At 49.0% G+C, this 26516-nt stretch overlaps 4 protein-coding genes across 8 annotated transcripts; 1 reads left to right on the top strand and 3 right to left on the bottom strand.

Moving 5' to 3' along the window:
* Nucleotides 1–356: 356 nt before the first annotated feature.
* Nucleotides 357–3649, bottom strand: FAM180B (family with sequence similarity 180 member B). Of its 3 annotated transcripts, XM_006057385.4 has the most exons (3): nt 2576–3649; nt 1713–1783; nt 360–1506 (listed from the first exon to the last, which is right to left on the bottom strand). In XM_006057385.4, the coding sequence occupies exons 1-3, from the start codon at nt 2712–2714 to the stop codon at nt 1111–1113; spliced, it is 606 nt and encodes a 201-aa protein (XP_006057447.1). In that variant the 5' UTR covers nt 2715–3649; the 3' UTR covers nt 360–1110. The 3 variants fall into 3 exon arrangements, with proteins under 3 accessions (XP_044785060.1, XP_044785059.1, XP_006057447.1); XM_044929125.2 differs by lacking the exon at nt 1713–1783 and having other exon boundaries at nt 357–1541; XM_044929124.2 differs by lacking the exon at nt 1713–1783 and having other exon boundaries at nt 358–1506; nt 2576–2719.
* A 146-nt stretch (nt 3650–3795) lies between these two features.
* NDUFS3 (NADH:ubiquinone oxidoreductase core subunit S3) lies at nt 3796–8599 on the bottom strand. The gene is made up of 7 exons (XM_025265697.3): nt 8463–8599; nt 8287–8352; nt 7072–7169; nt 6716–6865; nt 5468–5593; nt 5235–5354; nt 3796–4045 (listed from the first exon to the last, which is right to left on the bottom strand). The coding sequence occupies exons 1-7, from the start codon at nt 8524–8526 to the stop codon at nt 3878–3880; spliced, it is 792 nt and encodes a 263-aa protein (XP_025121482.1). The 5' UTR covers nt 8527–8599; the 3' UTR covers nt 3796–3877.
* Nucleotides 8525–13358, top strand: KBTBD4 (kelch repeat and BTB domain containing 4). 3 transcript variants are annotated; one of them, XM_006057386.4, is made up of 4 exons: nt 8525–8693; nt 9604–10224; nt 11168–11274; nt 11726–13358. In XM_006057386.4, exons 1-4 carry the CDS (start codon nt 8525–8527, stop codon nt 12584–12586), a joined length of 1758 nt encoding a protein of 585 aa, XP_006057448.2. In that variant the 3' UTR covers nt 12587–13358. The 3 variants fall into 3 exon arrangements, with proteins under 3 accessions (XP_006057448.2, XP_044785057.1, XP_006057450.1); XM_044929122.2 differs by having other exon boundaries at nt 8655–8773; XM_006057388.4 differs by lacking the exon at nt 8525–8693 and adding an exon at nt 8904–9404.
* A 347-nt stretch (nt 13359–13705) lies between these two features.
* Nucleotides 13706–19436, bottom strand: PTPMT1 (protein tyrosine phosphatase mitochondrial 1). The gene is made up of 4 exons (XM_025266058.2): nt 18937–19436; nt 18747–18827; nt 16114–16305; nt 13706–14037 (listed from the first exon to the last, which is right to left on the bottom strand). Exons 1-4 carry the CDS (start codon nt 19108–19110, stop codon nt 13879–13881), a joined length of 606 nt encoding a protein of 201 aa, XP_025121843.1. The 5' UTR covers nt 19111–19436; the 3' UTR covers nt 13706–13878.
* Between the last annotated feature and the right edge of the window lie 7080 nt (nt 19437–26516).

Below are 26516 nucleotides of genomic sequence, written 5' to 3' on the forward strand. Positions count from 1 at the left end.
TGCCGGGGTCCTGCGCTTTGTCCTCACTGCGACGCTGTTGTCTTGGGGCGGGGCGGGAGAAGAGGGACCACCCCGGTGGGGGGTCGGCAGGCCTAGGGCAGGATTCTCCCTGGGCAAGCGAGGAGGTGAGAATTTGATTGGACCCTTCTTGTCTAACTCCGCGTGGGTCTCCCCTCCATGTCCGTCTCCAGTCGGTCCCTGTAGTCCTTCCCCGTTGAACTCCGATGTGATTTTTAGGGCCCATCTAGTTCCTTTTTTGTGACAAGGGACAACACCCCGCGGCCTCACTGGGTGTATGGGGTTCAAGGAAACGGTACACCGGAACGGGCGGTGGTGAATGGGAAAGGCAGCTGGTATCTGTTGCCCTGATTCCTGCCTTCCCAGGATGGGGAGGGGGGTTTGCTCAGAGTCGCGGTTAACAAACTTATCTGACACAGAACGACACAGGGCTCCAGGAGGCCAGAACAGAACATTTTATGGGATGAGCTACACAGGATCAGAAACACTCCAGCCAGCCTCAATCTCCTTCCAATCTCACCCCCTTCTCTGAGCCTTGTTGAGATGGTCCAAAACAACATTTCTCACTTCCCTGCCCCCCAAGAGATAATGTTCCTCCACCTGTTTCCCCTCATTCTTCCAACAGACTGAACTAAAAATGTCCAGTCTATTCTCCTAGCCCAGATGGGATACTTGGGCAACTTAGGGACCCCCAGAGCCTCGGGTTTAAAAGAGGTATCGACATAAGACTGGGCACTGGGCACTTAGAAGTTACCTGGGCTGCCGGGGTAGGAGTTGGAGGGTCTGACCTGGCCTTACTTGGGAGCTTCCTTTTCAGCATCTCTTAAACACACTTTTCAAACACACACACACACACTGCCTGCAAGTCCTGCCCTTAGGTCTGTGCCTGCCGGTCTGGGACCCAGAACCTGGGCCCAAGGAAGAAGATAGGGGAGGGGTAGACTGGGGTCCGGTTATACAAGGCAAGCCCAGAGACCCGAACACAGTGGGAAGAACCCGGTGCCAGATGGAAGCCCCTGCCTAAGGTGGGTCTGGCTCAGGTTGGGGATGGGGGGAGAGGAGGAAGGAAGGATGGCAAGCAAAAGGGGAGGGTTAGGGGAAGGAGTCAACAATGGAGGCCCAGGGCCCTAGAGAAGGGGGCTGGCCCTGGGGGCAGAAGCCCTTGCACAGGTCCCAGAGTGTTTCCTGTGCCAGGAGGGTGAAGACCTGGAACCAGCGGCCTCTCTCCTCGGCCTCGCTAGCCACATGGAGCCGGTAGACACAGGACACGCCTGTGAGGAGCAGATGTTCAAAGTCCCAAGGGCCAAGAGGAGGTCCCTTCCGCAGGTCTTGGAGCTGCTGCAGCCGCTGCTCAGCGCCCTCCAAGTCCCTGGGCACCTGGTGCTGCAGGAGGAGCCTGAGCCGGCGACCTGGACGTGTGGATGCCAGTTCCTCGTCCTGGAGGTGCAGCTGTCCCACGATATCCAGCTCCAGCCCCGCCCAGAGCAGCTGCAAGGGGAGCCACGTAAGGGGCAGGCTGGGGCCTAGGGAGCAGGTCAGCGAGCAGTAGTGTGCCGGGGGCCCCAAGCAGGCAGTAGGACCCATGCTGGGTTGCCCCTCCCCCAGCAGCCCCAGCTTGAGGCATCCCCCTTCCCGACCCTGAGCTCGGGGACCACTGGTACTCCCACCCCCACGTCCCAGGCTGGAGGAAAGACCTCGAACATCACTTCCGGGGCCTCTGGCTCCTTCGGGCCACCTCCCACGCTGGTGCTGTCCATGGGCTGCCCTGGGGCAGCAGAGAGGAGTCAGGGCCCTGCCAAGCTCTACCCTGAACACCCCAGCATCCTCAGAGTGCCCCTGAGCTGCCTGGTAGGGGTGCCCAGAAGTTCTTCCAACTACAAAAGAAGAGGAATGCCACCCCATGTCCACCTCCCCCTACACACATGCACATAGACATTCACTCTCCCAGGCATCATCCCAAACCCAGATACCATCTCGGCAAATGTCCATGACTCCTCCTCGAACTTCTACAGTTCCCCTGGCCAAGAGCTCCAGCCCAAGAGTCACAAGACACTTCACTTCCCATTACCCCTCCCTATCATCATCTGGGGACAGCGTGACCTGAAACAGTGCCAGTGACCCTCCCCAAAGGCGAAGACTCCTTTGAGGAGGACCTAGTCCTTTCCTGCTCCTCAGTAAGGGACTGTGTGCAAGACAGGAGGCCAGACAAAGCAGGATGCCTGCCGCAGCTTCCGCATCTCTCTGCGGTGCTGCCTAACCCTTGGAATGTCTGCCCTAAGCCCAGGGCAGTTCAGGAGGTCCTGCTTTGCACATCAGCCGGAAGAAGCCCAAGGCCCATTGAGAGCACCGAGGGCGAACCACCCTCACTTCACCTGGACCTTTCTGGTTCTGAGTGAGGCCCACATCATTCCGTCCCCCACTCCGCAGCACAGGGCAGCCTGGCAGCTATCACACCCACAGTTCCTAAGCCCTGCTGGACTCAGAGAGGACCAAGTGTGACTGCTGTCAGCCAGCAGCCTTCCTTAGCTCCCTCCACCCCACCCTAAGGCCCGGGTACCTGCATGGTGGTAGGTTGTAGTCACCCCGGGGAGGAGGCAAATGGCTACCGTCAGCCAAGCCAGGAACTGCATTGTCCCGGCCATGCCCCACCAGGCCCTCTGAGTCTTGTTCTTCGCGGTGTCTCTCTGCACCTCCATCTGCCTGGCACACACTGGGGCTCCAACTTTCCACTAGGCTGCTCCAGCTGCTCCCTGCGTTGCGTGTCGGTCTTCAGAGCTCAACAGGGAGGGGCTGGCTCTGGCTTCCTAGGGGCTCTTTCCATCCCAGAGAAATGTGGAATCTGGTTGTTGGCAGTAGGAGCCTGGCTCCCAGCTTGTCAGGCCCTAAGCCTATTCCTGCCCAGATGGGCGGGATGCTTAGTTAATAGAAAAAGGCATTTGGTAGCAAACAGCTCAGGCTTGGCCCTCCCAAAGAGGTAGGCAAGACCCCAGGCAGTAAGACTGCCTTACTATCTGTCCTCACCCCCAAAACACTCTGCAACTGACTCTAGCCTGACACTCAGTCTGGCCCAGTACAGCCTGGCCCAGCCTCCAGGAAGCCCCTCAGTAGCCAAGAACAACAGCCACAAAGCCTGATCTTCCAGCTGCTGGTGGGCTGGCTGAGTGGCCCCTGGACAGGTCGAGAACTCTTCCCCCTCAGGCACTCAGCCGCTGGCTGAACAGACCCCAGACTGGCTGGAATGGGGAGTACTGTTTCCTGGAGACAGATCAGCAGCTCCTGATTGTCTTTGGCCCGACTGGGACCCTCCTTTGCTTGTTTACAACATTCTCAGCTCAGACCAGAGTCCAGGAAGATTCCCTTAGCCCAGGCCTGATGCGCTGTCAGGGTGCAGGACACAAGGTTCAGAATGGGCTGCAGCTCATCCTGGTTCTGGGAACCTTGTGGCTTGAACAGGATGAGGGTGGGTGAGGGTTGCCCTATTTTCACAGGCTCTCTGGACCCATCAGCTGCCACGAGATAGTCTGCTGTGACAAAGGGCTTTCTCCAGCAGTGGCCGAGACTCCACCCCACACCCGTCCTAAGCCCTGTGAACTGTGAGAACTTTCCATTTCAGTTCCAGGATCTCTCAGAAGTATATCTAGGCGTGCAAGTTAAGCCCCATCGAAATAGATTCCCGGTTTGGAAGTCTCTCTAAGGGAGTCAGCAAAACCCCTGCCTGCACCTCTCTCCTCTCCTGAGTCCAAGCTTCACTTCTACTTATGGTAAGCACGCAGAAAGTGGTGAGTCTAGTAGGATTTTATTTACAGGACACTCAATTATAGATAAGGTGCTTTCTAGGATCCACATGCCTTCCCTGAAACTACTTGGCTTCAGGTTTCTTGTCTCCGGCTTCAAGCTTGAGACTCTCGGGGGGCTGGCGATAGGCAGGGAAAACCTCCCATGGGCTGTTCAGATCAAACTTGCGGAACTCTTGAGCCAACTCCACCGGCTCGGCCACCACCCGCTTCACCTCATCGTCATAGCGTAACTGGAGAAGAAAAAGGCAGGCTTGAGCATTGAGGAAAGCCTGTGACAGCCACTAAAGGCCCACTTTCCCAAAGCTTTCCTCAGCCCCCTTACTCCTCTGCCCTGGACTCCTGTCCCAGCCTCTTTTAAGTCTCCATCCTCATCTGTGGTACCCATTAGGTCACAACCCAACCACCATCTAAAACGGCCTCTACCTCAAGCTCTGCCATCACCCAGGCAGGCTTCCCAGCCCGTTACCCTACATCCTGTGCTCTGAGCTCTTCTTCCACCAGAACTGACCTTGCCCACCTATCCACATACTCCTTTTGGTGAGACCTTCGTTCTCTGACCAGGGATCAAACCCGGGCCCATGGCAGTGAAAGCATGGAAGCCTAACCACTGGACAGCCAGGGAATTCCCTCCACACACCCTATAAGTTGATGGTAAGCATTTGCCCAGGATGAGGGAGCAAGTCAGTGGCTGAAAAGAATAAACCTAAGCCGACAAGCACTCAAGTTGAGGCCCGGTGGCCTTGGCATTATCACTGCCAAGATGCAAGGTAGTAAACTTGGCACGACTCTTCCTGTTCCTGGCAAATCAGCAGCTGGATAAGGCGAGGACAATCAGCTGCTGCACATGGGACCATGCTGAACATTAAGAAAACAGAAGCATCTGGGCACCGAAGAGAAAAGGCCAGATTGCCACTACCTCAACATTTCTAAAGTTACTTTGCTACGAAACCATGTATGTCTATATACAATAAACCACCTTCCTGCTAGTAAGCTGCAACACGCTGCAGTGGTGAGTGAAGCACTGAATTCAAGGGCTGAAGATTTAGTGTCTTGCCTTCTCAAGAGATCCAGGCAGGGTAAAGAGACACTCCACTTTCAGACCTTGGTGACAAGCTGTGTCCTGAAATCTGCCTCAGTCATTAAAATGACCATTAAAACCATTAAAATAACGGGTGACAACAGCTGAGCATTTACAATACACCAGTTTTAAACAAGTTTTAAAAACACCAATTAGTTTACTACAAATCTACTGTTGTTAAGTACTACTCTTGTTCCCATTTTGCATATAAGAAAACTGGGTCAGAGTGGAGCTTGGATAGAGTGCAGCATCGATGCTCTTAACCTACCACGATCCACTGGCCATAATTCCTGCCCAGCATCCCTACCAGTCCCTCCCTCTCATACTTCCAAGGCTCCTACCTCAACATAGCCAGACAAGGGGAAGTCTTTCCGGAAAGGATGTCCCTCAAAGCCATAGTCTGTTAGGATTCTTCTTAGATCAGGGTGGTTAGCAAAGAAGACTCCAAACATGTCCCAGATCTAGAAGAAAGAGGCGACTGGCCATCACAGAGGTGAGGGCTGCACTGCACCCACTGAACCCAGCCCGATTCGCAGCTGGCCCAGGTGCGGGTCCACCACGTGCGGAAACTCACCTCCCTCTCGTACCAGTTGGCGGCCTTGTACACAGGCACAGAAGACTCAATGGGCGTTAGCTCGTCCGTATAGGTCTTCACACGGATCCGCGAGTTGAAGCGCAGAGAGAGCAGGTTGTAAACGATCTAGGGAGAATGGAGGGAGCCGGAGGACCAAGATGACCACAGGCTGAGGGGTCTGGGACCGAAGTCCTTGAGTGGGACCATAATGAGGGGATAAAGTTCCACCTTGTGAACCTGCCTTCTGTCCTGAAGCTCAAAACCCCAAGATGCTCCAAGACTCATAACTCCTTGCAGACGCCTAAGCGACACTAGCTCAGCCTGTCAGCACGCTTATCTCTGCTCACACTACTGGACGTCTCTCAACTCCTCCCCGCCACCCCACCCTCCGTGGGACTAATACCTGCTCTCCGAATTATCATCAAGAGTCAGCACAAACTCTCTCTCTCCCTTCATAAAAGCCTTCTAGAATGGGCTAAGTGCTCCTCCTGTGTCCTTACAACATCCCATGAATTATGTGATTACAGTAAACTGTAAAAAAATACATATCAATATGTTGAATCTGTTTTGTTTTCATAGGCTTTTCTGGAGTGTAAGTAACGGTCACTGTATCTACTTTGTGGCGGTGGTTTAGTTGCTCAGTCGTGTCTGACCCTTGCGGCCCCGTGGACTGCAGTTCCCCAGGCTCCTCTGTCCGTGGGGTTTCCCAGGCAAGAGCACTGGAGCGGGCTGCTATTCCCTCCCCCAACAGTACACTGTTCTACGTGTCCTTCTCCCTCACTAGAGTGTGGGGGACTTCTGGAGGGCGGCAGGTATTGGGTGTTACTTCTCTTTCGATCCCAGGATCTGGCAAAAAGAGTAGGTGACGAGTAAACAACAACAGCTAAATGTACTGAGAACGTACTGTGTGCTAGCAACCTACCTGAACTATCTCAGTGAATACTCACAACCACCCTGTGAGGTAGGGTGGTTTCACACTTTTTAAAAATACTTATTTCGCACATAAGAAAAACTAAAGCTCAGAAAGACCAAACAAAATGTTTGAAGTCACACGGCTTATTAATGGCAAAGCTACAACTAAAACTCAAGGTCTCCCTGATTTAGAGACCCCGCGTTAACTGCTGTGTTGTATTTGTTTAACCTGAACTGAAACTAAGGCGGCTACGGTTCCCACAGGCAGCTGTCACCCTGAAACTGTTCTGTCCCCTTCCCTCCTTCATGCTCCAAACCTCAAATCTCCTGACTGACCTCAAAACGGTTCTGCCGGGTGGGGATGTCCACCGCCGTCAAGTCAGCCAAGGATTTGAATTGTGCGTTGCTGTGATCCCTGAGGAAAGTCAGCACTGGGATGACCCCATCAGGATGGATACAGATCTCTAACTCATTGAAGCAAGACACCTGACGACACAGAACAGGAGAGGAGAGGGAACAAAGCTACAGACGGAGCAGACAACTTCAGCTGGAATCTCCTGGTTTAAGGCAGAGAGAGAAGACCAAGATGGGATGCAGGAGTCTGCGCTTTGATTCCAGGCTGCCCACTCCCACATGCCCTGAGAACATGGCTCTTTCTTGATCCAAATCCAAACACCAGTAGTGAATATTACCTGAACTTGCTGGACATACTTGGGCAGGATTTCAGCCACATACTCTCCAAAAGCTGAGAGCTGCTTGTGGGCCACATCATTCCGTGGTCTGACAGTGGCTGGAAGGAGAAGGCGTATTTTGAAAAGGAAAGTAGAAGGCAGCAGGCAGCCCTGCAGACTGAGCCTGCTTAGTCTCTTGAGCTTGTGAGGCACGCTGTTCCCCAGTCAGGACTCCCTGTAGAACCCTGAGAAGGTGAAGATAGAAAGCTCCTCTTCCACGGAACAGGAAGTGATGAAAACTCTGGGGAAATGCTACCTGCACGATCCATAAAGACTCACCTATTATTACAGCTGGGGTGTTTGCTTCTTCTCAAAACTACTCCATAGTTCTTTTCAATGCCTGCAATTCTGCTAAAGCAGCATGGGTCTCAGTTCTCTTACCACACCAGGAGCTCTTTCAGTGTGAGAACTAGAACTTTTATGATTCTCTGTATCTCCTTAACATCTGGCTCATAGTAGGTTCTCAAACTAAGAACTTCAGGGCTGAAAAGTCCTCACAGATTATGTAGTTGAAACCTTTTTTTTTTTTTTTTTTTGGCACAGACCAGGAAACTGAGGCCCAGAAAGGGGGAAATACCAGGTCTCCTGATTCTCAGGCGGCTTATGTTGACTGGAACTTATCTCCATACGCTCATTCGTGCCACACTAAATCACTGGAGCAACTACAAATCATAGGCTGCAGAGTAATTGTTTTCTGCGCCTTTGGCAGCAGGCAGGCCTGCTCTATCACTTACTAGTGCTGTGATCCTGGTCAACCTCTCTGAACTGTGTCCTACTCTACTGTAGAAGAGCATAATACTATCTACCTCCTAAGATTGTTGTGGGAACTATGATCATTCATTAATCGCTTAGCAAGGTGCCTGGCATACAATAAGCACTCAATTAACGTGAGCTACTATTATAATAGGGCTCAGAGGCCCAGAGTTTATGCTTCTCATTTTAAAGAGCTTACAGTTTAATCAGACAGACAGAAATGGACAAGCGGCAACAGGGCCGTAACAGGCCCAAGGACACAAGAAGGACGCGTGCAGTCAGCTCTCCAAGGACAAGCAAAGGCTTGCCGGGAGGACGCAGAGAAGGACGGGCCAGGACAAGGGCAAAGCAAACATCTGACAAAAGGAATGAACACGGCCCCGCCTGCAGTCCCGAGAAGGGCCCGGTCTCGCACATACTCACGGCGCGTGTCGGCCGCAGAGCTTTCCCGCCTCACGGGCAGCAACAGCACCGAGGGTCTCCCGGCCACTGCATGGGAAGACAGAGACACTGAGGCGCAGGATGAGGCCTGAGGGACTCCCTCCGCTGGGCGCGTCGCCGCTCCTGCCCCGGGCCTCAGCCGGCTGCCCACTGGTCACCTCTGGCCGGCGCCGCGGACCCCACGAGCCTCTGCCAACAACCCCGAGCCGCCGCCGCCGCCATGTTTCCCGGATGTACACCAGGCAGCCGAGGCCAGGCCCGTAGGACACGGACCCCCCAAGGGCACGGACCGGAAGCGGAAGTGTGCATCAGACGTTCTTCCGGGCGGACGCGGGGCCAGAAGCAGAGGTTCCAGGTTCCGGGCTTCGGAATGAAAGGAGGGAAGGCAGGTGAGAAAGCAAAGCCCGCAGGTGGGGAGACCGTGAGGCGAATGCGGCCCTAGCTTGGTGTGACAGAGGCTGGAGAGAAGGCAAGGATCCTAAAGAACCAGTCGGATGAGAGGAGAAGAAGGGACGAGAAGTCTGGGTTCCACATTCCACACCCCTCCCCCGCTCCCAGAGCTAAGCTTTTGCTGAGGGCCGGCGGGCCAGGCTAGAGGGAGGGGAAGAGAAGAACGGTTTCCCTGGCGACCGTTTCCCGGGCGACTCCAGGTGGAGCAGGGACACTGAAGGTGGCGATGGGCCGCCTCTGGCCCCTTGCCGGAGAAGGATCGAGCTCAGTCTCGCGTTCTGGACGAAGCCTTGGGGAGTCATTAGGGCGAGCAGGGGAGTGCCAGGGAGAGGCTCAGAAAAGAGCAGATGGGGAGCTGAGAGATGTCCCAGGCTGAATCTCATATTGTAAGGTCTGGATTCCCTGCGCCAGGGAAGAGGAGCCTGGCTGCAAGGACGTAGGGGTCTTCTTGTCGGGTTCTGCTGCCGGGAGCCTCCACAAGTTTTACGTCCAGGGGTTATTTGGTTGGACTTTTTAAAATCACGGACTTCCTCCAGTCCCTTGCTCTCATACGTTGATCTGAATACCAAGCCTTTTGTTACATCATGGAAAAGGAGTTTTCTGTGTTTTCTCAGGGAAATACCTCACGTAGGAAATCTTGATTTTATTAGGTATGTGATGTCACTGTGAGAGAATGAGCCCAGCTTTGGTTCAGGGGGATCATCAGAGTTGTCATTAGCAGGGCCAGGACTAAGGCTAATCTGGGCTGACCGTGCCCTCCTCCCTTTTCCCTTCTCTCTCCCTGAATTGGACAGTTAGATTCATAGACTGTGGCTTCCTTCAGTTACTCAAGGTGGTGTTGTTTTACAGACAGCTGGCAGAGAGAGAAGTTGGCTACCACCATGGAATCACCAGAGGAACCTGGAGCATCCATGGATGAGAACTACTTTGTGAACTACACTTTCAAAGATAGGTCACACTCAGGCCGTGTGGCCCAGGGCATCATGAAACTGTGTTTGGAGGAAGAGCTCTTTGCTGATGTCACCATCTCCGTGGAAGGCCGGGAGTTTCAGCTCCACCGATTGGTCCTCTCGGCTCAGAGCTGCTTCTTCCGGTCCATGTTCACTTCCAATCTGAAGGAGGCCCACAACCGGGTGATTGTACTGCAGGATGTCAGCGAGTCTGTCTTCCAGCTCCTGGTTGATTATATCTACCACGGGACCGTGAAACTCCGAGCGGAGGAGCTGCAGGAGATTTATGAGGTGTCAGACATGTATCAGCTGACGTCTCTCTTTGAGGAATGTTCTCGGTTTCTGGCCCGCACAGTGCAGGTGGGCAACTGCCTGCAGGTGATGTGGCTGGCAGATCGACACAGTGATCCTGAGCTCTACACCGCTGCCAAGCACTGTGCCAAGGCCCATCTGGCCCAGCTGCAGAGCACAGAGGAATTTCTTCACTTGCCCCACCATCTACTCACCGATATCATCTCGGGTAAGCAGAGGGAGGGGGAACGTCATGCCCAGCTGCACAGGTGTGTGACATCCGCTGAAAGTTCTCCTTTAGGACAAGGGTACCCTCAGACTCCTGGTGCTAGTTTACGTTATTATTCTTGATAAGAGTTTACTTAGATACCTTCTGAGAGAGAGCTTGAGTTGACATTTAGTAGTTAATGTCAGAGACAGAGGTCCTTCTAGAGGAAGAGCTTAGGAAACCAAAGCAGCGTTTCACATTATATGCAAATATTGAATTTAAAAAAAAGCTGCACTTAGCCACGAAAGGTAGTGAGGAGCTACCTGCATTTGTATTCTCACCTTTCTTGTGCATCAGTGTTCTCTTCCATTCTATACTTGGCATGTGTTTGTGGGACTGGTTACCTGAGTAAACTGACAGTGAGTCAAGATAGTTAGGGGCTTCCCAGGTGGCACAGTGGTTTAAAAAAAAAAAATCCACCTACCAATGCAGGAGACGCAAGAGACATAGATTTGATCCCTGAGCTGGGAATATCCCCTGGAGTAGGAAATGGCAACCCACTCCAGTATTCTTGCCTGGAAAATCCCGTGGACAGAGGAGCCTGGCGGATTACAGTCCATAGGGTTGCAAAGAGTCAGACACCTAAATAAGAAGCTTCTCAAGTGACTGGCCAACTTTTAGGTAACAATGCTAACCCTGCAAATGAGGTATAACTGTACTTCAAGTGTGAGCTTTGTAGCCCAGTAGATTGCTTCCATGGCAAATAGGAGAATATCAAGTCATCCATTTTGATTAAGGAAAAAAAACAGGGCAATTTTAGGTTAATTTCTCATACACACACATACATATATATACATGGTGGTAGTCTAACAAAGAGATTCACATTTTTAAAGCCACTGACTCTAAATTTCCCTTGTGGATCCTTAGACTGCCGTTGACCATACCTTTCCTCTGACTCTTGCAGATGGAGTTCCATGTTCCCAGAACCCAACAGAGGCAATAGAATCCTGGATCAATTTTAATAAAGAAGAAAGAGAGGCTTTTTCAGAGTCACTCAGGACTAGCTTGAAGGTAAGGCAGATTTCTTTAGGGTTGGGACACCATACTATCCATGCATTCCAGCCATCTATCAGCTTGGCCTCTTTGATGGCTGGCAAGTAAGTCTCTGGCTTAAAGCTGATAAGAGCTGGGGTGGAGGATATGTATGTGAGCCTAGAAGCCAGCAGCCTCTGGGCTCCAAAGCTCCTTGAGAGAACTACTTTCATCATTGCATTAATGACCAAAGCACCAACTCGTCATAGTTATAAAGAAAGCTGGGAGGATGAGTGTAACAGGTTTTCTGTCCCAACATAAGGTGCCTGAAAGACAGTGGTCAGAGGAGAGTCAGGGTGACACACGGTAGCTAGAAGGGTGGGTCAGAGCAGGATCCAGGGCGTGGCCCAGGACGCAAGGGTGTGCGTCTCAGCTGCGCCTTTAGCCTCGAGCTGATAGACACCGTTTATAACTTTAATTTCGCCAATAGGAAATTGGGGAGAATGTACACATTTACCTGATCGGGAAAGAGTCCTCTCGTACCCACTCGTTGGCTGTGTCCTTACACTGTGCGGAAGATGACTCCATCAGTGTAAGTGGCCAAAACAGCCTGTGCCACCAGATCACAGCAGCCTGCAAGCATGGCGGAGACTTGTACGTGGTGGGAGGGTCCATCCCTCGGCGCATGTGGAAGTGCAACAACGCCACCGTGGACTGGGAGTGGTGTGCACCTTTGCCCCGAGACCGACTCCAGCACACCCTGGTGTCTGTGCCTGGGAAGGACGCCATATATTCCCTGGGTGGGAAGACGCTGCAGGACACCCTCTCCAACGCAGTCATCTATTATCGGGTGGGTGATAATGTCTGGACTGAGACCACCCAGCTGGAGGTGGCTGTGTCAGGAGCCGCTGGTGCCAACCTCAACGGGATCATCTACTTACTGGGGGGGGAGGAGAATGACCTGGACTTCTTTACCAAACCGTCCCGACTCATCCAGTGCTTTGACACAGAGACAGACAAGTGCCACGTGAAGCCCTACGTGCTGCCCTTCGCGGGCCGCATGCACGCGGCTGTGCATAAGGACCTGGTGTTCATCGTGGCTGAGGGGGACTCCCTGGTGTGCTACAACCCCCTGCTAGACAGCTTCACCCGGCTTTGCCTTCCCCAGGCCTGGAGCTCTGCCCCGTCCCTCTGGAAGATCGCCAGCTGCAACGGGAGCATCTATGTTTTCCGGGACCCGTATAAAAAAGGGGATGCCCACACCTACAAGCTTGACCCTGCCACTTCAGCTGTAACGGTCACCAGAGGCATTAAGGTGCTGCTGACCAATTTGCAGTTCGTGTTGGCCTAAGGCTGTTGAGGACAGGAGCAGCTGGCGTTTGCCCTCCCTCCTTCCAGCACCTCCCCATCCAAACTCAAAAGTCCCCCGAGGCCCCCCAACTCGGCTATTATGTTACTTTCTGATACATGTTAGAAAAGCAGCACCCCAGCCCTTCCCTGAACTCCTACAAGAGAGTTCTGTCTGGGGTTTTTAGACTGCTGCTGCTCAGCCGGCTGCTAGAACTGAGAGTAGGCCAGCCTGTTCGCCACCCCCTTGTAATCTTGAGCCTCACTCACTTCAGATCGCTTAGAGCCAGCCTCTTCTCCACCCCTAGGCACAGCCTCCCCTCTCTACCTGATCAATGTTAAATAGAAGCACCCCTGATCCCAGGACAGAAGGAAAGATGCCCAGTCTCTGTTTTTCTTTTTTTTTTTTTTTTTTTGTAGCCTGCAAAGTGGCTCGTTGGTCATTTTCCCACAAAGAATTAGGTGTTAGAGTTCTCCTTCAGGTGTTGCTTGGAAAAAATGGACTAAACCGAAGGTGTCCTTCACCAGCAAGAGTCTACCCTAGAATTCAGGATGTGCCGTCCATTGTTTTTCATCTCTCCGTCAGAAAATGTACACTTTGGTTTTATTTTTGGCTTATTCCAAGGAGTAAGCCAGAAAGAAGTAGAAAGGATTATTTCTGGTTAATAGCAGAAACTTTTTTCAAACTCAAATATATAAGGTCACTACTCTTTTAAAAGCTCTAAGGTAAATCAAGAGCTAGGAACTGTTCATACAAATAAAAGTTTTTGAAGGCATATGTGTGTGTTTTGAATTCTCAAGGGGTGACTTCCTAAGGGGAACTGACTACATCCCCACACACTTCTAAGTCGCAACAATGACCGAATCCCGCGCTTCCTTTGCTACACACAGGACGACTGCTCCAATGCGAGGACAGCCACTTAAGGCCAGTGGGTTAGGGTTCTGACGGTGGGAAAGAGCTGGGGCTGCATATTTCTCTGCCCTTCTCCTAGTGTTAAACGTCTTTGAGTTATGGGGCTAAATATTAGGCACAACATCAGGTGCACGACAGGTTTCTTTGATCTTATAAACCCTCAGCTCGGTCCCATTTCCCCATGCCCCATGAACAGAGCCACAAGAAATCTAGCCACACAACAGCGTTATTTCAGGAAAATGAAACAAGACAAAGGGAGCAAAATTAACCCCCACTTAGCACATTCATTATGTCAAGTCTGGGCTTAAGCCCCCTTGGTCCTGTTAAGCACTTTCATTCTGTAGGAAGCAGCGCTGTGTCGCATTCTTCCCGATCCACCTGTGTCATGTCAGGGATGTGTGATGAATCTCCTTCTTGGCCGCCCCTGCAGTGGTCACCTTGTGGAACTCTTTGAGAACTTCTAGCTGGCCAGGTCTGATGTAGATGTGGGACCGGATCTTGCTGATGGCTCTTATGGCCTCCTCTGGAGTCCAGTGGTACACCTGAAGCGCAGGGTTGGGAAGTCAGAGAAAGGAAGGAGCAGGTGTTAAGGGGTCCTTGACCTGATAACCAGTGCTCAAGGGCTCTCAGTCTTTCTTTAAAAGCAAAAACAGAAAACCATGACCCACATATTTTAAGTTGGAGAACACTTTAGCCCCCTCAGCCAGCCAGTCCCACAATTCTGTGCAGCAGGCTGGTGGGTTGAAGGGGACACAAGTCAGTCTTTCTACCTAATTCTTGTTCTGCCAAACCCTGGAAAAATAGGAGGTTCAACACGTGAAGCTCAGGTCCTAAATTCACACGGGCCTAGGCCTACTAGATACCCTCTCTGAGCTAGGCTGTTGGTTACGAGAGTTTCCTGGAAAGAGTACACAATTGATATCATAACTCGTCACTGTGGCTAGAAAAGAGTACTTTTAAAATTTTTTGAGGAGGGCTATCTTTGTGTCCTCAAGATACTTATTTGTTTAGAACTCAACAGAACCAAGAAAGTAGATTTTTAGTCTGCTGGTTCATTTCTCACTTGGCCCAAAATATCTCCTGACACCCAGTTTCCAGCAAAACAGACTCCTAATGACCCAAGCTTTAGTATTGTTAAATCATATATTCACCAGGCCACAGTAACACAAGGCCAGGCCGTTTATCTTTACATTTCCTTTTACCTTAAACTATCTAAATTACTTAGTCAGTGCTCTTCAGGGGCCTCACAGGTAACAAAAATGAGCTGGGGTGTGTAACAGGAAATGACGGACTAGAGAGTGCTGGCTTCTAAATGTTTTTAAAAGCATCCCTGCTGCCAGTCATCAAACTGATAGGCAAAATTCTGCTGGAGCCACTGTTTCTAGAAACTAATAACCAGGACTGTGCTCTGAAATACTTAACAAGATGTGAGTCCTTTAGAGCCATGATCAGCACTGTTCTCTACAGCAATGTATTTCCTGACGGACCGTTTATAACAAATGTTTCTAGCCTTTCGCTTGTATTAACATCCTTTGCAATTCCATTCTTTGCCTGCTCTAGGTCAGTGTTTGACATAGTTCTTATTTGAGTTTTGTAACACATTTAATTTGAGGAAACTGAGCATTGGAGAGGGTAACCCACTTTTGCCTAAGGTCACACAGGTGGCAAGTTGCAGCCTGTCTGCAAATTTCAGATGTTTTCCACCTCCCAACGGCCTAAAATTGGGAACGCGACTCCTTCCAGCAAGGTCCGCCAGTAGATTGGAGAGCTGCTGTACAGGGGACCAGTCCATTCCCTGGTGGCCCAGTGGTAAAGAATCCGCCTTCCAGTGTAGGCAATGTGGATGCGCTCCCACTTGGGGAACTAAGATCCCACATGCTGCAGGGCAACTATGCCCACCCTGCAACAAGAGAAGCTCGTGAACTACAATGTAGACCCAGCACAGCCAAAATAAAAAGAGGGACTTCCTTGGGGGTACAGTGGTTAAGAATCCACCTGACAATGCTGGGGACATGGGTTTGATCCCTAGTTCAGGAAGATTCCACGTGATGCAGAGCAACTAAGCCCAAGAGCCCAAGAGCTATTGAGCCTGCGCTCTAGAGCCCAGGAGCTACAACTACCGAAGCCCCCGAGCCCTAGTGCCTGTGCATGTGGGCTAAGTCGCTTCAGTCGTGTCCAACTCTTTGCGACCCCATGACTGTAGCCCACCACGCTCCTCTGACCATGGAATTCTCCAGGCAAGAATACTGGAGTGGATTGCCATGCCCTTCTCCACGGGATCTTCCCGACCCAGGGATGGAACCCAGGTCTCTTAATGTCTCCTGCATTGACAGGTGCGTTCTTTACCACTAGCGCCACCTGTGAAACCCAAGTACAGTGTACAGTGTCCAGTGCCTTACTCGGCAATAAAAAAGAGGCCCCCACAGTGAGAAACGTGTGCACCTCGATGAAGAGTAGCCCCCGCTCACAGCAACTAGAGAAAGCCGGCAGTCAGCAGCGAGGACCCAGTGCAACCAAAAGATAAAAATTTAAAAATAATAAAGTAAAATAAAAATCAGATTGCTTTTAGGAACAATCTGGGGGAGAAGAGGGCGCCAGTCCAGAAAGCCCTTTCCTACCTGAATGAGATACGCGGCCACCATAGTGGCACTCCTGGAACGCCCGGCCTTACAGTGCACGTAGACAGACTGGCCTAGCGACTGGTACTTGATGGTAAACTGGACTCCTTTCTGGAGGTTAGCCAGGGTTGGGACCCCAGTCATGTCTACCGTGCTGAGCCGCAGCTGCTCCACTCCTGCTTTCTCCCACTCCTGGGGCCAGGTCCGCCAGCACAGAAAAGAAAAGGAAAAACGCCTGATGTGAGTGGCAGGAAGAGGGACTCCAGTGAGGCAGCAAAGCAACAAGGAAGGTTCACGGTGTATGGTAATATATGCGGTATACTGTTGGCCTAAAAAGAAACTTCTTTCAGAAATGTCTTTAAAATGACTGACTTAATGGTCTTTCATCAAACAACAGCAATGCTTCTGAGTTAGAATTATGTCCAAGATTTACAGCGTTCTTAGTATTTGAATTTTTAGTGACAAAACACAAACTGTATAAAATTCATCGACGAAAGCTGCGTAAACAGTTTTTTTGCATGACCTTGGTGCTTGTGCAGTGATCCAGGTGCAGGGTTCGACTACTACATTTTTCAAGGCCTTCTATTTCTCTGCCCATAAGTATTCTCTTTTTTACCACTTTTTTGGAGAGGGGTATGTGGTAGAAAATAAGAGTTATTTTAAAATTAAAATAACATACCTACTTTTGTTTTTGCTTAGAAGAAAGAAAAGAATCAACAGAAGAAATAAGGCCTCTGGCAAACTGGGTAACTTTTTTATTTTTTGCCTTAAGACTTGAGGTAGACTTTTTGTTATTAATCTCTTCAGCAAATCAGACACATGACTCTGAATGAAGGTCAACATATTATACAGCTAACGAAATTAACCAAAAACAGCTAAATCTGGCAGTGTGTGTTTACACATCAATTACATCAAACACTTGGGGAGCCTGCTACATCAGATCAGATCAGATCAGATAGTCACGTTCTTAGGCCGTGATTTGAAGTTCCTGAGTCAGAATCTCTTAGGGGTTGTACCTAGGAATGTGCTGTCTTAACAGACAGCCGGATAATGCTTCCCTGGGCTTCCCTGGGGCTCAGACGGTAATGAATCTGCTGCAATACAGGAGTCAGTCAGTTCAGTTCAGTCGCTCAGTCGTGTCTCTTTGCAACCCCATGGACTGCAGCACGCCAGGCCTCCCTGTCCATCACCAACTCCTGGAGCTTGCTCAAACTTATGTCCATCTAGTCAGTGATGCCATCCAACCATCTCATCCTCTGTCATCCCCTCCTTCTCCTGCCTTCAATCTTTCCCAGCATCAGGTCTTTTCCAGTGAGTCAGTTCTTTGCATCAGGTGGCAATGCAGGAGACCCGGGTTCAATCCCCCGGTCAGGAAAATTCCCTGCAGAAGGGAACGGCAAACAACTCCAGTCTTCTTGCCTGGAGAATTCCATGGACAGAGGAGCCCAGTGGGCTATAGTCCACGAGATTACAAAGAGTTGGGCATGACTGAGTGACTAACACCACTACCACTAGATAATGCTTAGCCATATTAAAACATCAGAACCATTGCCTTGGAGATTTCTTTTCTCTAGGCTAGTGAGATAAGATAGCAGATCTTGATGCCTCACACCCAGAGACCAAGCACTTTCTGTGGCTTGCTCCACAGGACCAACCACACTGAGGCTAATAACACATTTTGGCTAATAACTCCTGAGATTCTGTGGCAAAGTTCTGTGGGAAATCCAAGGAACTGCTATCTATTCTTTAAAAATGTATGCCATCACTGATCAATAGATTTAAAATGTGAGTCACAATTATTTTTTTAGATTTCAAAAAAGATCTATGGTTTGAAATAACTGCATGTTCATTAGGCTCTATCAGTACCGTAAACAGGGAAGATAATTGTGCAGTGCTAATAGAAGTCAAACACTAGAAAGACAGGGCAACACCTAATAACCATCATGAAGAGTTCCACCAAAAAACCACTCACATCTAATGAAAACTAGGTTTTAGGCTTGAACTTCATTTATGACCATGCTTTGGAGTTCCACTATCATCTCTAACATATAAATGAAATTCTCTCGAATAAAAACCAAATGAATTCTATGCAGTTTTTACAAAGAGTTTTATGATACAGTTATCAGGGACTGGGGGTAGCTTTCCTTTTTACAGTTTATAGGGCCTTCGTCTTGAATATCTAACAGTGTCCGATCCATACTTAGTGCTCATTAAGTTCTGAATGAATGAAAGCAAGGCAGAGAAAAGTTGCCTTTCAGGACTTCCCTCGTGGTCCAGTGGTTAGCACTCTGCTCTTCCAACTGCAGGGGTCGCAGGTTTGATCCCTGATTGGGAAACTAATATCCCACAGGCTGCGAGGCGTAGCCGAAAAAGAAACGTTGCCTTTCAAGTTTGGTTACTGATGTGAGTTACCAAAACCGAGAATACACGTGTGCAGAAAGGAGTAATCAAAGTTGGGCAACTCTACTGTGAAATACCTTTCACATCAATTTTCTAATTCACAAATTAGATTCTACCCCCATCCAGCCGCAAGACTAGCTCCTCAGAGGCAAAAAAAAAAAAAAGCCTGGGACGCCCGTGTCTGGGGCAAGGTAGAGGGGTGGCGGGCGGGGCGCCGGGCCCCGGAGCCTCACCTTGGAGGAGTTGCACAGGAACCTCGTCTCATACTCCTCGTTCATGGTGATCACCCCGCGCACGTTCTCGTCCTGGACCAGCTGCCGAGGCAAAGGGGGAGCTCAGAAAGGGGAGGGCGGCCGAGGCCCGGGCGGCGCTCGCCGGGCTCGCAGGCCCCGCCGCGGCCCGGCCCGGCCCGGCCCGGCTCACCCGGCGCGTCATGCTCCGCAGCGGCAGCGCGCCCAGCAGCACGGTGGAATCGATGCGGTGGTACCAGTCGCGGTGCGCCCGGCCGGGCATCTTCCCGCGGAACACTGTGTAGAGCAGCGTCGGGTAGTAGAGCACCCGGGCCAGACCGGCCTCCAGCAACGTGCCGGCCGCCATCCCTGCCCAGCCGGCGCGGCGCAGCGGCGACCCGCCCACCGTCGGGCAGGAGGCGGGCGACCGCGGGCCGGGCCAGGGGGGCGGCGAGGCGGCCGCGGCCCCCAGTGAGGACGACCCGGCCGGCGCGGGCCTCTCGAGCGTCGCGACCTCGGGCCCGGCCCCCGGGGAGTCGCCGGGACCGCCGGGGGCCCCCGGGACCCACACCGTGGCTCGGGAGGAGGGGCCGCCGGCCGCCAGGGGGAGGGACCCGGGCTTCCCGGGCGGGAAAGGGGGCCCCGGGCCGAGGGAGGGCCCGTCCCGTGGACCCAAGGTTGTGAGTCTACCGCGTGTGGGGAACTGTGACCCCGGCCTGTGGCTAGTGAGCCCCCGCCTCCCGAGGGAGGGGCTGTGACTCCAGTGGGGGGGTGGGGGGCCCTGACCCCTGCGGGTGGAACTGTGACCCCGGCCAGTGAGCCTGGGGCACCTTCGCCAACCACCGGCCAGACCGAGGCGACGGTGACCCCACCGAAGGGCGGGACAGGACCGGGAAGAGGCTCTCTGCCAGGGAGTCCAGAGCTCAGAGCCGAAGGGATAGTAAGGAGAGGGGCCTGATCCCGGACAAATAGGGGACCTGGGTTCGTCCGGCCCTTCCCACCCCATTCCCACATCTGCCTGAAGTCCTGGCTCCCGCCTCCTAACTAAACTGCAGTAAGTATGTGTGTGTGTGTATATGTACATAGTGAAAAATAGATACCAGTTGAGTTCAGTCGCTCAGTCGTGTTCAACCCTCTGCGACCCCATGGACTGCAGCCCGCCAGGCCTCCCTGTCCATCCTCAACTCCCAGAATTTACTCAAACTCATGTCCATGGAGTCGGTGATGCCATCCAACCATCTCATCCTCTGTCGTCCCCTTCTCCTCCCGCCTTCAGTCATTCCCAGCATCAGGGTCTTTTCAAATGAAAAATAGATATAAGTGATATCTGCTCTGTTTATGAAAATATATTAATATTAAAAATATTATCGTAGGTACTTTTCTGGCGATCTAGTGGTTAAGACTCTGTGCTCCCAGGCAAGGAGCACCAGTTCCATCCCTGTCAGGGAAATAAGATCCCACAGCCTTGAATAGGCTAGACCAAAAATTAAATAAATAGAGGTTTAAAAATATATATATTATGATAAACATAAAACCTACAACCTGCAAATAAGCAAGAGGAATAGTTGTCACACTGATTATTTATAGTTAAATAGCACTCTGAAAAGTACATCTTGTGCTTTTTTTTCTCACTCAGTCGTGTCCCACTCTTTGCGACCTGTGGACTGTAGCCCGCCAGGCTTCTCCATCCATGGCATTCTCCAGGCAAGAATACTGGAGTGGGTTGGCATTTCCTTCTCCACATCTTGTGCTTTTTAAAACAGCTTATCTCCTAGTACAAAGGACACATATGAATAACAACTAGAACATACAGGAAAGCAGAATTTAATCACCCATAATCCTACCACCTCAAACACATTTTTTTCTTCCAACTTTCTTTTCATGTATTATCATTAAATTTTTTAATAACAGTTTTATTGAGATATAATTCACATACCTTACAAATTACGCATTTAAAGTGCACAGCTCAATGGCTTTTAGTATATTTGCAGCGCTGTACAGCCATCACCGCAGTCAATTCTAGAATGCTTTCATCATCCCCCAAAGCAGCCCTATGCCCATTAGAATAATCACTCCCTGTTTTCCCTCAACCCACCAGGCCTTGGTAGTCATTCGTTTACTTTCTGTTTCTGTATACACATTTTTCTATGCAAGCACAGAATTTTGGAGTCATATAATAGTGCTATGTGATTTATGTACACCATTTAAAAAATCGATGGTGTCATTTTGGTAAAATTTTGTGTCACGGTGTTTGTTCGTTCGTTCGTTTTGGCTGCTGCCATGGGGTGTGTGGGATCTTATTTCCTTGACCAGAGATGGAGCCCACGCCTCACTGCAGTGGAAGCCCGGAGTCAAGCACTGGGCCACCAGGGAAGTCCCCATAAGCACTTTCAATATTACTACATTATTTTTATCATTTATAACGAACCTAATTATTACACCATAATGTGATCATTCTAGTCTTAGATATTCAGGATAATTCCACATTTGTATTATAAAACATTTTCAACATGAAATTTTTTTCTACTTTTTTTAATATTTAGAATTACTATATTAGGATAGGTTCCTAAAAGTGGAATTACTGTGTCAAAAGATAGTTTACAAGTTTTGCTCTATATAAAGTATATAACCTGAAAAGTTTCATCCTTACCCCCAAACCCACTCTTCAGAAATACAGATTTTTACATGCATATCTTTTTCTAACATTTTGTGATGAACCTTTTCATAATAAAAAATTAAATAGATTCAACAGGGAAAATTCATATAATCACTATCCAAACTCAACAATTAGCATTTTATTGTTTGTTTTATCACATTCATCCACTAATCCTATTTTTGCTACATTGAGACTATATATATTTTTATAAAAATTGACTCATCCTATACCTATTGTTCTATTTCCCGCTTTTTACACTCAACATTATTTATAAGTATTATGTCAAGATGTACATTTTCTTCATTCTTTTCAGACGCACATCGTATTCCAATATATGAATTCCCATTCAATTAAAAAATATTTATTGAATGTTCTATATATTCCAAACAATATTCCAATACTTAGGATATGTCAGTGGACAATATCAGTGAAGATTTCTGTTCTCTCTTGCCTTTCCTGTATGAACTATATTTTGGAGTAACCAAATACCTCCAGTTGGTGAGGGAAAGTTATTTACAGCAGACTTCCTGTAAATGCATATGGAAGGAATAATGAAATTAGAAACTCAGGATTGTGCATTTCAGCCAATAAATGTGGAAGGAAAGATAGGATTAGAAAGACAGCATTTTGCAATTTCTAGTGAAATAATTGATACTGTCAATGGTCACCAATGTATAAAAGCATGAGATAAGGTGATGATAGGAAACTTTACCATGGACAGATCAGGCTGATTTACCTGAACCACAGATACATCTCTGCATTGCTGAAATCAGGACAACCTACCTGAACATCACATTTCCAGATGTAATGCAGTGTGATGCTCACACCACCAACCTCAAAAATGTCAAGCCTGACTTTTACGAGGCCTCTAGGGCTAAAGTTCATTTATAGGAGATGTAGGTGATAAGACCTTCCCAGGTTGCACAGTGGTGAAGAATCCGCCCACAATGCAGGAGACCCAAAAGACGCTCCTTGATCCCAGAATCAGAAAGATCCCCTCGACTCAAGTGTTCTTGCCTGGAAAATTCCATGGACAGAGGAGCCTGGTGGGCTATAGTCCATGGGATCACAAAGAGTCAGACATGACTGAGAGGGCGCACCCACACACAAACACACACACAAACACACACACACACACACATACATACACACAGGTGATAGAAAAGTGAAAGTGAAAGTTGCTCAGATCTAAACCGTCCCGGCTCCATGTCCGGTCTGCAAAAGACCACAATGGAAGAGAGATCGCCCGCTGAGGTGTAGGTTTCAGGGGTCAGACTCTCAAGACAAACAGGACTGAAGATGCCCGGGGGTCCTCACACAAGCTCTCATCCTAAGTACACCTGAGGAACGCCAGGAGATCCTGATAAGGAATACTGAACTAATAAGCCACCACCAACTGGAAGAGTTCGGGAAAGGTCTAAAGGAGACACCACATGTTCTTCCACTCCCCAGAATCCCTCTCACTAGCATCCATCTTGGCTGAGTGATGCGTGGGCCACCAGGAAAGACTCTGAATTAGAGTGATTGGCCAAAGACCACCTGGAAACTAATCCCATCACCATAAAACCCAAGACTGCAAGCCACGTGGCAGAGCAGTTCTCCTGGGTTCACTTACCCTACTGCTCTCCACCCCGGTGCCCTTTCCCAATAAAGTCTCTTGCTTTGTCAGCAAAAACAAAAAAAAAAAAAAAAAAAAAAGGAAAGTTGCTCAGTCCTGTCTGACTCTGACGCCATGGTCTCTACAGTCCATGGAATTCTCCAGGCCAGAATACTGGACTAAGTAGCCTTTCCCTTCTCCAGCGGAATCTTCCCAACTCAGGGATCTAACCCAGGTCTCCCAAATTGCAGGCAGATTCTTTACCAGCTGAGTCACAAGTGAAGCACTGGAGTGGGTAGCCTATCCCTTCTCCAGCAGATCTTCCCCACCCAGGAATCGAACCAGGGTCTCCTGCATTGCAGGCAGATTCTTGACCAACTGAGCTATCAGGGAAGCCCTAGGTGGTAGAAGGGTAAGTGATGTAATTATAGGGGAGCAACAGACAAATCCAGAATTTGGGACACTTGGCAGGAACAGCTGACTCAGTTCTACAACAAGTCAAAAACATGAAAAAAAGGGGGAGAGGGGAGTATAACGGACTCACTTTGCTGTATACCTGAAAATAATATGTTTGTGAATCAACTATACTCCAATGAAAATTAAAAAAAAAAAAAAGAATGAGAAAGCAGCTACCTCAGATTAGGAGTCCTAGAGGCAAGACAACCAGAAGTAAACACTTAAGCCATTTAGATCCTAATTCAAATGAATCAGCTATTAAAAGTCATTTTTCTAAATGACAAGACAATTGATTATGGACTGAAATAATACCAAAGAATGACTGCTAACTTGTTAATGTCATCATGGCATTGTTACAATGTAAGAAAATGTCTCTAAATATATTGACTACATGCTTACTAAAGTAAGTAGAAATAGATGACACATGTGGGACTTGCCTCAAAATACTGCACCAAGGAAAAAAGACGGATTAGACAAATATGGCAAAATATGAACCATTGTTGAGTCAGAGTAACGTTCTTTAAAATTTTATTAGTTTATGTTTATTTTGGTCTGTACTGGGTCTTCTCTGCTGCCCGGGCTCTTCTCTGGTTGTGACGAGTGGGGGTTACTCTCCAGCTGTGGTGTGCCGTCTTCTCCTGTTGCAGAGCATGGGCTTTAGGGCTTCAGCAGCTGCAGCTGCCGAGCTCTAGAGCACACTCTCAGTGGTTGTGACACACGGGCCTACTTGCTTCTAGGCACGTGGGATCCTTCCGGACCAGGGATCGAACACATGTCTCCTGCATCAGCAGGTGGATTCTTTACCACTGAGCCGCCAGGGAAGCCCCAGAATGATGTTCTCTGGGGGTTCATGATGCCCTCCTGCCTATTTTTTAAAAAAGTATTTTCAAGCTAAAAATTTTAAATAGGGTTTTTAGCACATCAATGTGGCTTAATGAAAATGATAGGTACAGCAGATAATCTTGTATGACTTTTTCATTAAAGATTCAACCGCATTATTGTGTGTAGGTGCTATTCATTAAATTTTCCTGCTTTCTAATAATCCATTATATGGTTATACCATCATTTACCTCCCCATTCTCCTGTGATGGAAATTTAGATTGGTTTCCATTTTTATTAATGAAGAATGTATCAGTAAGCAGTTTCACCTTTTACGTAGTCAAATATTTTTTTTGTTGTTATTCTCTCCACCCTGGATTTGCTTTTTAGTTTCTGATTATAATAACACATGCTTATAAAAAATGCAAGCACTTCAAAATTACATAGTATAAAAAGTAAATGTCTGCTGCAATCTCAGCTCCAGAGAAAACCACTCTTATATGCATATCCCCCAGTGATTTTTTTTTTTTTTTCCTTTTTAGGAACTGTCCACCAAAATTCTTTTTTTTTTTTGGCTGAGCGATGTAGCATTTGAGATCTCACCTGACTAGGGATTAACCCATGCCCACTACATTGGGAACCCAGAGTCTTCACCACTGTACCTCCAGGGAAGTCCCCAAAATACTTTATTCACTTTTTTTACAATGTCTGAGCAGTCATATGCCCAATGTCCCTTAGAATGGGAAGTGATATAGGACTCAGTTCTATCTCCAATGGGATGTGAGCACCAGTAATGTACGCAAGGACGAGGACCAGCGGATCTGGTCCATAAATCCTCCACAAACCTCTCCCATACCCTCTTTCTCTTCTTGTGAGATGAAATAGCAATGGTGATGGCTAGAATCACCATGCCAGGAAGCAGTTACAGGCGGCAGAGTCCTCATTAATCTGGGTCACTAAGAACGACTTAGAGTAGAAACCACCTGTCTTCATCCTCCCACTAACTGGGAGTATCTGCTCTCATCTGTTAAGGGAGAGAGAAATAAATTTCTAATTTGTTTCAGCTATTTATTTTAGGTCTAATTGTTCCAACAGCTTAACCTATCCTAATGTATGTGCATTGCTGCTGCTGCTGTTGCTAAGTCGCTCAGTCGTGTCCGACTCTGTGCGACCCCATAGATGGAAGCCCACCAGGCTGCCCTATCCCTGGGATTCTCCAGGCAAGAACGCATTACTCAGTTGCAATGTGAAGTCCAACTTTTTTTTTCTTTTTACTATACCAAATATACATACTATAAAATACGCCATTTAAACCATTTTTAAGTGTACAGTTCATTAAGTATTTTCACATTGTTGTTAAGCCATCACCACCATCCATTTCCAGAACTTTTCTCATCTTCCCAAACTGAAACTCCATACCCATTGAACAAACTCCCCATGTCTCCCTCCCCTCAGCTCTTGGTAAACACGGCTGTAGCTTCTGTCTCTATGTATGACCCTGAGTACTCTAGGTCCCTCATATAAGTAGAATCATACAGCATTTGTCCTTTTGTGACAGGCTTACTTCCCTGAAGTTTCATCTATGCTGCAGCAGCTGTCAAAACTTCTTTCCTTTTCAATGCTGAATAGCACTCTTACATATATATACATACTATACATATATACATATATATATAGGCTTCCCAGGTGGCTCTTGTGGCAAAGAGCCTGCCTGCCAATGCAGGAGACTTAAGAAATACAGGTTCGGGTTCGATCCCTGGGTCGGGAATATCCCCTGGAGGAGGACACAGCAACCCACTCCAGTATTCTTGCCCGGAGAATCCCATGGACAGAGGAGCCTGGTCACATTTTGTTTATCCATTCATCCCTTGGGTTGTGAATCCCAGCCCTTAATTAGCTTGGGCAAAAAGCTATATTGAAATTTTCTTTTTCTTTTTCAATATTTATGGCTGTGGTGTTGGAGAAGACTCTTGAGAGTCCTTTGGACTGCAAGGAGATTCAACCATTCCATCCCAAAGGAAATCAGTCCTGAATATTCATTGGAAGGACTGATTCTGAAGCTGAAACACCAATACTTTGGCCACCTGATGCGAAGAACTGACTCATTGGAAAAGACCCTGATGCTGGGAAAGATTGAAGGCAGGAGGAGAAGCAGACGACAGAAGATGAGATGGGTGGATGCCATCAGTGACTCAGTGGACATGAGTTTGAGTAAGCTCTGGGAGTTGGCAATGGCAAAGAGTCG

The sequence above is a fragment of the Bubalus bubalis genome, chromosome 16 (assembly GCF_019923935.1).
Source record: "Bubalus bubalis isolate 160015118507 breed Murrah chromosome 16, NDDB_SH_1, whole genome shotgun sequence".
Lineage (NCBI taxonomy): Eukaryota > Metazoa > Chordata > Mammalia > Artiodactyla > Bovidae > Bubalus > Bubalus bubalis.

Coding starts and splice junctions, on each gene's coding strand:
- FAM180B (XM_006057385.4), bottom strand. CDS start 2,714: ATGGAGGTGCAGAGAGACACCGCGAAGAACAAGACTCAGAGGGCCTGG. Junction 1,784..2,575: donor TACAACCTACCACCATGCAG/GTACCCGGGCCT, acceptor CTGCTGCCCCAG/GGCAGCCCATGGACAGCACC. Junction 1,507..1,712: donor CCCCGGAAGTGATGTTCGAG/GTCTTTCCTCCA, acceptor CTCCCCTTGCAG/CTGCTCTGGGCGGGGCTGGA.
- KBTBD4 (XM_006057386.4), top strand. CDS start 8,525: ATGTTTCCCGGATGTACACCAGGCAGCCGAGGCCAGGCCCGTAGGACA. Junction 8,694..9,603: donor AATGAAAGGAGGGAAGGCAG/GTGAGAAAGCAA, acceptor GTTGTTTTACAG/ACAGCTGGCAGAGAGAGAAG. Junction 11,275..11,725: donor CACTCAGGACTAGCTTGAAG/GTAAGGCAGATT, acceptor TTTCGCCAATAG/GAAATTGGGGAGAATGTACA.
- NDUFS3 (XM_025265697.3), bottom strand. CDS start 8,526: ATGGCGGCGGCGGCGGCTCGGGGTTGTTGGCAGAGGCTCGTGGGGTCC. Junction 8,353..8,462: donor GTCCGCGGCGCCGGCCAGAG/GTGACCAGTGGG, acceptor CTTCCCATGCAG/TGGCCGGGAGACCCTCGGTG. Junction 4,046..5,234: donor CCTTGTCTGGCTATGTTGAG/GTAGGAGCCTTG, acceptor TTTCTTCTCCAG/TTACGCTATGACGATGAGGT.
- PTPMT1 (XM_025266058.2), bottom strand. CDS start 19,110: ATGGCGGCCGGCACGTTGCTGGAGGCCGGTCTGGCCCGGGTGCTCTAC. Junction 18,828..18,936: donor TGCGGAGCATGACGCGCCGG/GTGAGCCGGGCC, acceptor TTGCCTCGGCAG/CTGGTCCAGGACGAGAACGT. Junction 14,038..16,113: donor TGGCCGCGTATCTCATTCAG/GTAGGAAAGGGC, acceptor CCTGCGCTTCAG/GTGTACCACTGGACTCCAGA.